The sequence below is a fragment of the Chiloscyllium punctatum genome, chromosome 8, assembly GCF_047496795.1.
Source record: "Chiloscyllium punctatum isolate Juve2018m chromosome 8, sChiPun1.3, whole genome shotgun sequence".
Taxonomy (NCBI): domain Eukaryota; kingdom Metazoa; phylum Chordata; class Chondrichthyes; order Orectolobiformes; family Hemiscylliidae; genus Chiloscyllium; species Chiloscyllium punctatum.
The window spans coordinates 126943137-126955182 of NC_092746.1; the positions used below are offsets into that span (position 1 = coordinate 126943137).

The following is a 12046-nucleotide window of genomic DNA, read 5'->3' on the forward strand; positions in this document are numbered from 1 at the left end:
CTAAACTATACATCCCTGAACACTATGAGCAATTTATGATGGCCAATCTGCCTAACTTGCACATTTTTGGACTGTGGGTGAAAGCAGAGCATCTGGAGGAAACCCACACCGACATGGGGGGAAGCATGCAAATTACCCATAGACAGTTGCCCAGGTCTCTAGTACTGTGAGGCTGCAGTGCTAACCCCTGAGCCACCATGCTAACCCCGTACCTGATGATACAGAGCATTCCAGAGATTAGACCAGATCACAAAGTTCACGAGGGTTATTGGAACATCCCCCTCCGTCCACGCATTAATGGATTTAATACACGCCGTGACGTTGAACACTTCTTCCTCCGCCTTCGAGCTTACTTTCACAATCAGGACCCATTCGCCCACCTCCAACACACTGCATCCACGTGGACACCCCGCGCTGGCCTATTACCTGTCCTCAACCTCTTCATTTCCAACTGCCGCCAGGACATTAACAGCCTCAACCTGTCTACCCCCCTCCCCCACTACAACCTCTCACCCTCACAACGCGCAGCCCTCCAATCCCAACCTCACCATCAAGCCAGCAGATAAAGGGGGCGTAGTGGTAGCCTGGAGCACTGACCTCTACACCGCTGAAGCTAAACGCCAACTCGAGGACACCTCTTCCTACTGCTCCCTCGACCATGACCCCACTCCCCTATCACCAAACCATCATCTCCCAGACCATACAGAACCTCATCACCTCAGGAGATCTCCCACCCACAGCTTCCACCCTCATAGTCTGGGAACCGCGCACTGCCTGGTTCCACCTCCTTCCCAAGATCCACAAGCCTGACCACCCTGGCTGACCCATTGTCTCTGCATGCTCCTGCCCCACTGAACTCATTTCTACCCACCTCGACACTGTCCTGTCCCCCCTAGTCCCGGAACTCCCCACGTACGTTCGAGACACCACCCACGCCCTCCACCTCCTCCAAGTCTTCCGTTTCCCCGGCCCCCAACGCCTCATCTTCACCATGGATATCCAATCCCTCTACACCTCCATTCGCCATGACCAGGGCCTCCAAGCCCTCCGTTTTTTCCTCTCCCGACGTCCCCAACAGTACCCTTCCGCCGACACACTCTCATTCGTTGGCCGAACTGGTCCTCACCCTTAACAGTTTCTCCTTCGAATCCTCCTACTTCCTCCAGACCAAAGGGGTAGCCATGGGCACATATATGGGCCCCAGCTATGCCTGTCTCTTTGTTGGCTCTGTAGAACAGTTGATCTTCCGTAATTACGCCGGCACCACTCCCCACTTCTTCCTCCGCTACATTGACTGCATTGGCGCCACCTCGTTCTCCCGCGAGGAGGTTGAACAATTCATCAACTTCACCAACACATTCCACCCTGACCTTAAATTTACCTGGACCATCTCTGACACCTCCCTCCCCTTCCTGGACCTCTCCATCTCCATTAATGATGACTAACTTGACACTGACATTTTTTTACAAACCCACCGACTCCCACAGCTACCTGGATTACACCTCTTCCTACCCTATCTCTTGCAAAAATGCCATCCTGTATTCCCAACTCCTCCGTCTCCGCCATATCTGCTCCCAGGAGGACCAGTTCCACCACAGAACACACCAGATGGCCTCCTTCTTTAGAGACCACAATTTCCCTTCCCACGTGGTTAAAGATGCCCTCCAACGCATCTCGTCCACATCCTGCACCTCCGCCCTCAGACCCCACCCCTCCAACGATAACAAGGACAGAACGCTACTGGTGCTCACCTTCCACCCTACCAACCTTCGCATAAACCAAATCATCTGCTGACATTTCTGCCACCTCCAAAAAGACCCCACCACCAGGGATATATTTCCCTCCCCACCCCTTTCCGCCTTCTGCAAAGACTGTTCCCTCTGTGACTACCTGGTCAGGTCCACGCCCCCCCCTACAACCCACCCTCCCATCCTGGCACCTTCCCCTGCCACTGCAGGAATTGCAAAACCTGCGCCCATACCTCCTCCCTCACCTCCATCCAAGGCCCTAAAGGAGCCTTCCAAATCCATCAAAGTTTTACCTGCACATCCACTAATATCACTTATTGTATCCGTTGCTCCCGATGCGGTCTCCTCTACATTGGGGAGACTGGATGCCTCCTAGCAGAGCGCTTTAGGGAACATCACCAGGACACGCGCACCGATCAACCACACCGCCCTGTGGCCCAACATTTCAACTCCCCCTCCCACTCTGCCGAGGACATGGAGGTCCTGGGCCGCATCCACTGCTGCTCCCTTACCACCAGATGCCTGGAGGAAGAACGCCTCATCGTCCACCTCGGAACACTTCAACCCAGGGCATCAATGTGGACTTCAACAGTTTCCTCATTTCCCCTTCCCTCGCCTCCCCCTAGTTCTAAACTTCCAGCTCAGCACTGTCCCCATGACTTGTCCTACCTGCCTATCTCCACCTATCCACTCCACCCTCTCCTCCCTGACCTATCGCCTTCATCACCTCCCCCACTCACCGATTGTACTCTATGCTACTTTCTCCCCACCCCCACCCTCCTCCACCCTTCAGGCTCTCTGCCTTTATTCCTGATGAAGGGCTTTTGCCCGAAACGTCAATTTTACTGCTCCTCGGATGCTGCCTGAACTGCTGTGTTCTTCCAGCACCACTAATCCAGAAGGAGGAGAATATAGTCAGGACCAGAGAAGGTTAAATAGATGGTGTCCATTACAGCGACTGGAGGAGGTTACAGCAATAGGGAGGACTGTGGAGTCCTTTTGCTTCCAAAAGTGAATAAATCTTTTCAGTATCTTCTCCAACAGCTTCCCCACTAAATGATGTCCGGTTTTGTCTGTTTCTACATTATCTCTTGATGGTATTTGGTTTCTCTCACTGCTGTTGTCACCTTGTGGAGATCTTCAGAGTTTCACTTTTTCTGTAGCAACTTCAGTCCTTCCAATATCTTCTGTCTTTGCCTTCCATCTGTGCTTGTCTCATTATTTTGAAGCTCCAATCCTGATTGTACCACTGAAGTCTTCTATGTCACTGGAGAGGGCAAATGGAGCCTTGTTTTGCAGTTATTTTTCTTTTGAAATATAGCGCCTTCAACCATGCAAAGCTTTCTTAAAACTGCATTTGACTGTAGGCCTGCATTACATGCTCAGATGTTTAGAATCGATACATGATATGGTATGGTATGATATGAATATGGATGGAACCTGAGACTTGGGGAGGAAAGAACTAATGATTGAGCCAAGTCTGACATTGTGTCAATTAAGCCATTCAGTTAACTTGCTAAAAATTTCTGAGACAAAATTGTCTTTTGTAGAGGAGGCTAAATGTGAAAATCAATGAGTAAATGTCTTTTATTTTGGTGTCTGCTTCATAAGAGATTGTGATGATCTGTTATAAGTGTTGTGTTCCTCTTGGGTCCTGCCAGAACAGCCAGGACTTCAAAGACGCAATGTCTGCCTGCCACCAGCGAGGAGCGGACCTCATTGTGGAGGGAGCCATTAAAAACTCGGGTTTGTACATCAAACTGGGGCAGGGATTGTGCGCCTTCAACCATCTGCTCCCCCCTGAGTATACTACTACTCTGCGAATCCTAGAAGATAAGGCCATCAACAGGAGGTACAAGGAGGTATGTCTGTTTGTGTTTTCTTTCTTTTAGAAACCCTGCAGTGTGGAAACAGGCCCTTCAGCCCAACAAGTCCATACTGACCCTCTAAGAGTAACCCACCCAGACCCATTTCCCCAGCCCTATTATCCTTTATTTACCCCTGACTAATTCACCTAACCTACACATCCCTGAACACTGTGTGGACAGTTCAACCTGGCCAATTCACCTCACCTTGTGGGAAGAAAACCCACGCAGACACTGGGAGGATGTGCAAACTCCACACACTCGCTCGAGACTGGAATTGAACTCTGGTTCCTGGCACTGTGAGGCAGCAGTGCTCACCACTGAGCTACCGTGCTGCCCCATGGTGAATTTTGAGAATTACTTTATAAGATATTACTGGGAATTCTTAGCACTTAATGTTTTCACCATTTGTATTAGACTCTGTGGAGACCAGTAACGTGCTCAGTCTAGAATCCAGCACTCTTTCTGTACTGCACCAAACCATTACTGAGCTCCAATCTCCAATGTGCAGAATCCCAATGCACCAGTTTACTCATTTCCGCTTCTAATCTCAACCATTTCATGTAAGTTCCCCAAGTCAGGTTATTATAAATGAAAGACTATTTCATCTGGGGATCTGAGAATCAAATTACACCAATTAAAATTAACTTGAGCAAAGATCCTCAGAACCAGAAGAGACAAGAAATCCTTCTACATCAGGTCTACATCTGATGCATTGGGGTGACATCTTCTCTGCACTAGATTTGCACCAGATGAGAATTTGACCCATTGCATCGTTCATTTCCCAGGCTAGATTTTAACTAGATCAGAATCTGATTTATTGCAGCACGCACTTCCTATCAAGTGCAAAACTAGCTCTTACTCCCAGCTATGTCTTTACATTAAATGTATCCATGAAATATGTAACTTTTTTTTCCCTCTGACATCATCAGGTCGATGCATTGTTCCTTGAAGACTTTCATACCACTCCAGATAAATTATTCAAACACTTTGAAGAAGAGCCATTTGCAGCTGCTAGTCTATCTCAAGTCCACAAAGCAGAGCTGCATGATGGAACATCTGTGGCTGTTAAAGTAGGTAGAGCCTGCTGCATTAGTAGTGGTGGCGGTATCACACACTAATTTTACGTGGATTAGATTTAGATTTACTTAGATTACTTAGTGTGGAAACAGGCCCTTCAGCCCAACAAGTCCACACCGACCCGCCGAAGCGCAACCCACCCAGACCCATTCCCCTATATTTACCCCTTCACCTAACACTACGGGCAATTTAGCATGGCCAATTCACCTAACCTGCACATTTTTGGATTTTGTGAGGAAATGGAGCACCCAGAGGAAGCCCACACAGACACAGGGAGAATATGCAAACTCCACACAGACAGTTGCCTGAGACAGGAATTGAACCCGCTTCTCTGGTGCTGTGAGGCAGCAGTGCTCACCACTGTGCCACCGTGCCGCCCACACTTGCATTTTGTATTGCAAAGTAATAAATAGTTTAACTGCTTTAAATTGCAAATAATTTCACCCTCATCCCCTCAACTTTGTCTAGTGTAGTCATTAATGAGCTTAGGTTTATTCATAACAACACAGGAATAGGGAGATGTGGCATATTGGTAATGTCACTGGGCTGGCCATTCAGAGCCTCCAGATAATGTTTAGGTTTGAATCCCACCATAGCAGTGCAATTACAATTCAATAAAATCTAACTTTTAAAAGTGATTATAGTAACCATTTAATGATTGTTAACCATCTTGTTCAATACTGCCGTTTGGGGAGATAAATATGCCACCCTGGATCGGTCTGGTTTAGACGTGACTCCAGATCTGTAGGCAGTATGCCCTTCTGAAATCATCCAGAAAGCCACTTTGTTCAAGGGCAATTAGAGATGGGCAACAGATGTTGGTCTTGCCAGTAGTGCCTGTTTACCACATAAGAATACATAGACCATTCAGTCAAATAAGGCTAACACATCATTTTGCTTTTTTCAAATATCTGTTCACTTATAGTTTATCTGTTAAAACATAAATTACAATAACATGGATCAGCTGGCCTTAAAATTCTCACAATAATGACGGTCCCCAGAACCTGTTGCATTCAATACCATTCCTTCCCCACATACAGGAATATATTTAAATAGTGGACATCAAAATGTTTTGGGACTAGGAGCTTACACAAGTCATGTGTGTGTTTCTATGATGGGTATGTTAACATGCTAAAAGTCTATACTCCAATGTACACTAAAGGAGATATATCTCAAATATCGACTTGGGAAAGGAGGGGATGGTAAGGTTGATGAGAATGAAAGTTACAATGATTTAATAAAGAAACAGCTTGCTCTTTTGTGCATTTCAAGATTTTGGGATGTTCTCAAGCATTTCATAGCTCCTCTTTTTTTTCTTAAATCTGCTTGTAAACTTGGTCTGATTGCAATTGAACACTTCCTCTTGTTCCAGGTGCAGTTCATTGATCTACGGGATCGGTTTGATGGAGATATCATGACACTGGAATTCCTCTTGGGTCTAGTTCAGTTTATGCATCCGAAGTTTGCATTCCGTTGGGTCCTCCAAGTAAGTATTCCCTGTGCTAATTGAAGGGTTGTCATATTGATTTTAGCATTATACATTCCAAATCATTTTGCAGTGTTTAGTGAAGGCAATATTGATAATGGTGTGAAGTGTTTTTTTGGCTTTGATATTTGAGGAGTCATTGTCTACAGGTTTAGTACCAGAGGACTGGAGGATTGCAAATGTTGTGCCCTTGTTCAAGAACAGCAGTAGAGATGACCCAGGTAATTATAGACCAGTGAGCTTTACTTCTGTTGTAGGAAAAGTTTTGGAAAAGATTGTAAGAGATAAGATTTATAATCATCTAGCAAGCAACAATTTGATTTCAGATAGTCAACATGGTTTCGTCAAGGGCAGGTTGTGTCTCTCAAACCTCACTGAGTTTTTGGAGAAGGTGACCAAGCATGTAGATGAGGGTAGTGCAGTTGACATGGTATACATGGACTTCAATCAGCCTTTGATAAGGTTCCAGATGGTAGGCATTTGGAGAAAATGCAGAGGCATGGAATTGAGGGTGATTTAGTAGTTTGGATTAGAAACTGGTTTCCTGAAAGAAGGCAGCGAGTGGTGGTTGATGGAAAATATTCAGCCTGGAGTCCGGTTACTAGTGGTGTGCCACAAAGATCTGTTTTGGGACCACTGCTGTTTGTCATTTTTATAAATAACTTTGACGCAGACATAGGTAGATGGATTAGTAAATTTGCAGACGACACTAAAGTCAGTGGAGTAGTGGACAGTTTGGAAGAATATTACGGGGGACTTGGATAAACTGCAGATTTGGGCTGAGAGTTGGCAAATGGAGTTCAATGCAGCTAAATGTGAGGTGATGCGCTTTGGGAAGAATAACAGGAAGGCAGAGTACTGTGTGAATGGAAAGATTCTTGGTAGTGTGGAGGGATCTTGGAGTCCATGTATGTAAATCCCTGAAAGTTGCCACCCAGGTGGATAGTGCTGTTAAGAAGGCATACAGTATGTTAGGTTTCATTGGTATAGGGATTGAGTTCTGGAGCCGCAATGTCATGTTGCAACTATACAAAATGCTGGTGCGGCCACACTTGGAGTATTGTGTACAGTTCTGGTCCCCATATTTCAGGAAGGGTGTGGAAGCATTGGAAAAGATGCAGAGGAGACTTACCTGGTCTGGAGGGAAGGTCGTATGAAGACAGGCTGAGAGACTTGGGTCTGTTCTCAATGGAAAGAAGAAGGCTAAGAGGGGATTAGATAGAGACATTACAGCTGTTCAGAGGATTAGATAGGGTAGACAGTAAAAGACTTTTTCTGATGACGTCAGCTTGTACGAGGGGGAATAATTACAAACTATGGGGTGATAGATTTAAGACATATGTCAGAGGTAGGTTCATTACGCAGAGTGGTAAGGGCGTGGAATGCCCTCCCTGCTAATGTAGTTGACTTAGCCACATTAGGGAGATATAAACAATCCTTAGATAAGCACATGGATGATTTTGGGATAGTGTAGGGGGATGAGCTGAGAATAGTTCACAAGTCGGCGCAACATCGAGGGCCAAAGGACCTGTTCTGCGCTGTATTGTTCTATGTTCTATCTGTTCATAATCATCAGTCACTATAGTTTTGCTGTTGCTACCTTTGGTCTTCCACATGAGTTCTGATTAGAGAAAGTAAGGAAGTTTTAAATACTTCTAAAAGAACAATTTCTCTGACAGCATTGTAACTATTCTCAGGCTTTACCACTCTTACCATTTGTCAGCTTGTTTTATTTAATTCTCTTAAACTCAGCATTAATTTGTCCAGGCTGTTTCCATAGGTTCTGAAATGTCAGCTTGCGTGTGTCTAGGACCAACTTATGTGCTTAGAATAGCCCTTTTCGCTACATAATCCCTTGAACGTTCCTCTCACAGGCATGCATAAATTGCTTGTGCTTTACCTGTCAATTTATGTTGCATGGACAAGGTCTAATCTGTTTTTAGCCACCGGAGTTGTGTTGCTGTCTTAAATGATTTAAACATCTCTTGGCTGAGCTGTGGATTATGACGAGAAATTTTCTCTTCCAGGTCTTCTCAAGCCTTTGGTTTAACTTTATGAATAGCGTCATTTTTAATTTAACTTCTTGTTTGCTCTCATTCCTCATTTTCTTTCTCCTTTTTCTGCCCTGTACAATATTGTTTTGTTTTTAAAGTCTAAGTCTTTTGGAATTCCAATTTTCTCATTTCCATTTTTCTGAATGGCAACTCAGGGTTCACAAAATCCAACTGTTTCATTATTAAATCGATAACATCTGCCACCTTAACTTGCTCTGCAAACTTTATTTTCTATCAACTGGACAATTCTGATTTAGCTTTAGTCAATATTTAGGGAAACTGGATGTGGGTTTGCTCGCTGAGCTGGAAGGTTCGTTTTCAGACGTTTTGTCATCATATTAGGTAACATCTTCAGTGAGCCTCCGGAAGAAGCACTGGTGGTGTAGTCTGCTTTCTATTTATACGTTTGGGTTCCTTGGGTGGTGATGTCATTTCCTGTGGTGATGTCATTTGCTATGGTGATATCACTTCCTGTTCTTTTTCTTAGGGGATGGTAAATGGGATCCAAGTCTATCTGTTTGTTGATAGAGTTCCGGTTGAAATGTGCCATGCTTCTAGGAATTCGTATGTCTGTTTGGCTATTGAGGATGGATGTGTTGGCCAGTTGAAGTGGTGTCCTTCCTTATCTGTATGTAACAATACTAGTGAGAGTGGGTCATATCTTTTTGTGGCTAGTTGATGTTCATGTATTGTGGTGGCTAGTTTCCTGCCTCTTTGTCCAATGTAGTGTTTTGTACAGTTCTTGCGAGTTATTTTGTGAATGACCTCTGTTTTGCTTGTTGCCTATATAGGGTCTTTCAAGTTCATTAGATGAGAGTGGTGCTGGAAAAGCACAGCAGTCCAGGCAGCATCCGAGGAGCAGGAAAATCGACGTTTTGGGCAAAAGCCCTTCATCAGGAATAGAGGCAGGGTGTCTGCAGGGTGGAGAGATAAATGAGAGGAGGGTGGGGGGTGGGGAGAAAGTAGCATAGAGTACAATAGGTGAATGAGGGTGGGGATGGAGGTGATAGGTCAGAGAGGAGGAAAAGTCAGTGAGGCTTCGAGCAAAAGCAAAATATCAAATCTGCAAAGTTACATTTGGCATCTCGTGTGTATGGCTAGTCATGTGAATACTTTAGTGTGTGTAAATACTTTGGTCAAAAATCCATCCCACACCTCAATCTAGCTATGGATTTTATTTTTTAACAGATTTGATCTCTTTTTCTTGTAAATTTGTATGTTGGATTTTAACAACTTTTGTTTTAAAAACTGAGGTATCTTAGTACCTTGAATACTTGGTGATAGCTAAGCAAGACTCTTATTCGAGCTTTACATCTTTTACTCTTCCATGTATAATTCAACCATCCCTTATAGTGACAATTCGAGCATTGCTTTCATCAGAATGATGCTGAAAATTAGAATTTACCACAACCATGTAAGTTTTGTATTTTAAGTCTGTTCTTTGCTTTAAAAGGCATTTGCATGTTGTTCTCAGTTAAAGTTCAGGTTGAGTACCTGAAACCACAACTTTTAAGTGAAAAGGCTTCATGAAACATGGATTACGATAAGAATCCATGTTAACATTGGAGTTAGACTCCATAGGGCATTTCTTCTATACCCGCCATGATGAAATACAGTACCACTGTAGTTTAAATTGCTAAATTCCTATATTGACAAAGGAAATAACTTAAAATAAATGGTAAAATTATGAAAGAAAAATGTAACTTAGTAATTTCAATATTTCCCAAACCTCTGATGGGTCTGTGCAGTGGCGCCCTTTGCTTCTATGCTGTCTGCTATGGCAACTGTTCCTGTCCATAGCATGGCTGAAGTCTGGTAATGTCTTTTTGGGGGAGGTCCGCGATGACACTTATAGAACATAGAACATTACAGCGCAGTACGGGCCCTCCAGCCCTCGATGTTGCGCCATAGCAATCGGAAGCCCATCTAACTTAGACTATTCCATGTACGTCCATATGCTTGTCCAATGACCACTTAAATATACTTAAACTTGGCGAATCTACTACTGTTACAGGCAAAGCATTCCATACCCTTCCTACTCTTTGAGTAAAGGAACTACCTCTGACATCTGACCTATATCTATCACCCCTCAATTTAAAGCTATGACTCCTCGTGCTCACCGTCACGATACTTTGGAAAAGGCTCACCCTGTCCACCCTATCTAACCCTCTGATTATTTTATGTCATAGAGACGTACAGCATGGAAACAGACACTTCGGTCCAACCCATCCATGCCAACTAGATATCCCAACCCAATTTAGTCCCACCTGCCAGCACCCAGCCCATATCCCTCCAAACCCTTCCTGTTCATATACCCATCCAAATGCCTCTTAAATGTTGCAATTGTACCAGCCTTCACCACATCCTCTGGCAGTTCATTCCATGCACGTACCACCCTCTGTGTGAAAAAGTTGCCCCTTTGGTCTCTTTTATATCTTTCCTCTCACCCTAAAACTCTGGCATCTAGTTCTGGATTCCCCGACCCCAGGGAAAAGACTTTGTCCATTTATCCTATCCATGTCCCTCATAATTTTGTAAACCTCTATAAGGTCACCCCTCAGCCTCCGACTCTCCAGGGAAAACAGCCCCAGCCTGTTCAGCCTCTCCCTGTAGCTCAGATCCTCCAACCCTGGCAACATCCTTGTAAATCTTTTCCGAACCCTTTCAAGTTTCACAACATCTTTCCGATAGGCATTGCAAGCAATATTCCAACAGTGGCCGAACCAATGTCCTGTACAACCGCGACATGACCTCCCAACTCCTGTATTCAATACTCTGACCAATAAAGGAAAGCATACCAAATGCCTTCTTCACTATCCTATCTACCTGCGACTCCACTTTCAAGGAGCTGTGAACCTGTACTCCAAGGTCTCTGTTCAGCAACACTCCCTCGGACCTTACCATTAAGTGTATAAGTCCTGCTAAGATTTGCTTTCCCATAATGCAGCACCTCTCATGTATCTGAATCTCCACCTGCCACTTCTCAGCCCATTGGCCCATCTGGTCCAGATCCTTTTGTAATCTGAGGTAACCTTCTTCGCTGTCCACTACACCTCCAATTTTGGTGTCATCTGCAAACTTACTAACTGTACCTCTTATGCTCGCATCCAAATCATTTATGTAAATGTCAAAAAGTAGAGGGCCCAGCACCGATCCTTGTGGCACTCCACTGTTCACAGGCCTCCAGTCTGAAAAACAACCCTCCACCACCACCCTCTGTCTTCTACCTTTTGAGCCAGTTCTGTATCCAAATGGCTGATTCTCCCTGTATTCCATGAGATCTAACCTTGCTAATCAGTCTCCCATGGGAAACGTTGTCGAGCGCCTTACTAAAATCCATATAGAGCAGATCTGCTCTGCCCTCATCAATCTTCTTTGTTATTTCTTCAAAAAACTCAAATCAAGTTTGTGAGACACAATTTCCCACGCACAAAGCCATGCTGACTATCTCTAATCCGTCCTTGCCTTTCCAAATATATGTACATCCTGTCTGTCAGGATTCCCTCCAACAACTTGCCCACCACCGAGGTCAGGCTCTCTGGTCTATAGGTCCCTGGCTTGTCATTACCACCCTTCTTAAACAGTGGCACCATGTTTGCCAAACTCCAGTCTTCCAGCACCTCACCTGTGACCATCGATGATACAAATATCTCAGCAAGACGACTAGCAATCACTTCTCTAGCTTCCCACGGAGTTCTCTGGTACACCTGATCAGGTGTTGGGGATTTATTCACCTTTATCCATTTCAAGACATCCAGCACTTCCTCCTCTGTAATCTGGACATTTTGCAAGATGTCACCATCTATTTCCCTA

The 12046-nt window shown here is 44.7% G+C and overlaps 1 protein-coding gene across 4 annotated transcripts in view; it reads left to right on the plus strand.

The window, feature by feature from the left end:
- Window positions 1-12046, plus strand: part of adck5 (aarF domain containing kinase 5) — a 136713-nt gene that overhangs the window by 68291 nt on the left and 56376 nt on the right. For 3 of the 4 annotated variants that reach the window (XM_072576447.1, XM_072576448.1, XM_072576450.1), the window contains 3 exons: window positions 3410-3610; window positions 4546-4686; window positions 6066-6179. In XM_072576447.1, coding sequence (XP_072432548.1) covers window positions 3410-3610; window positions 4546-4686; window positions 6066-6179 — 456 coding nt within the window. The remainder of the gene's footprint in view (window positions 1-3409; window positions 3611-4545; window positions 4687-6065; window positions 6180-12046) is intronic. The other variant, XM_072576451.1, reaches the window with a different exon arrangement.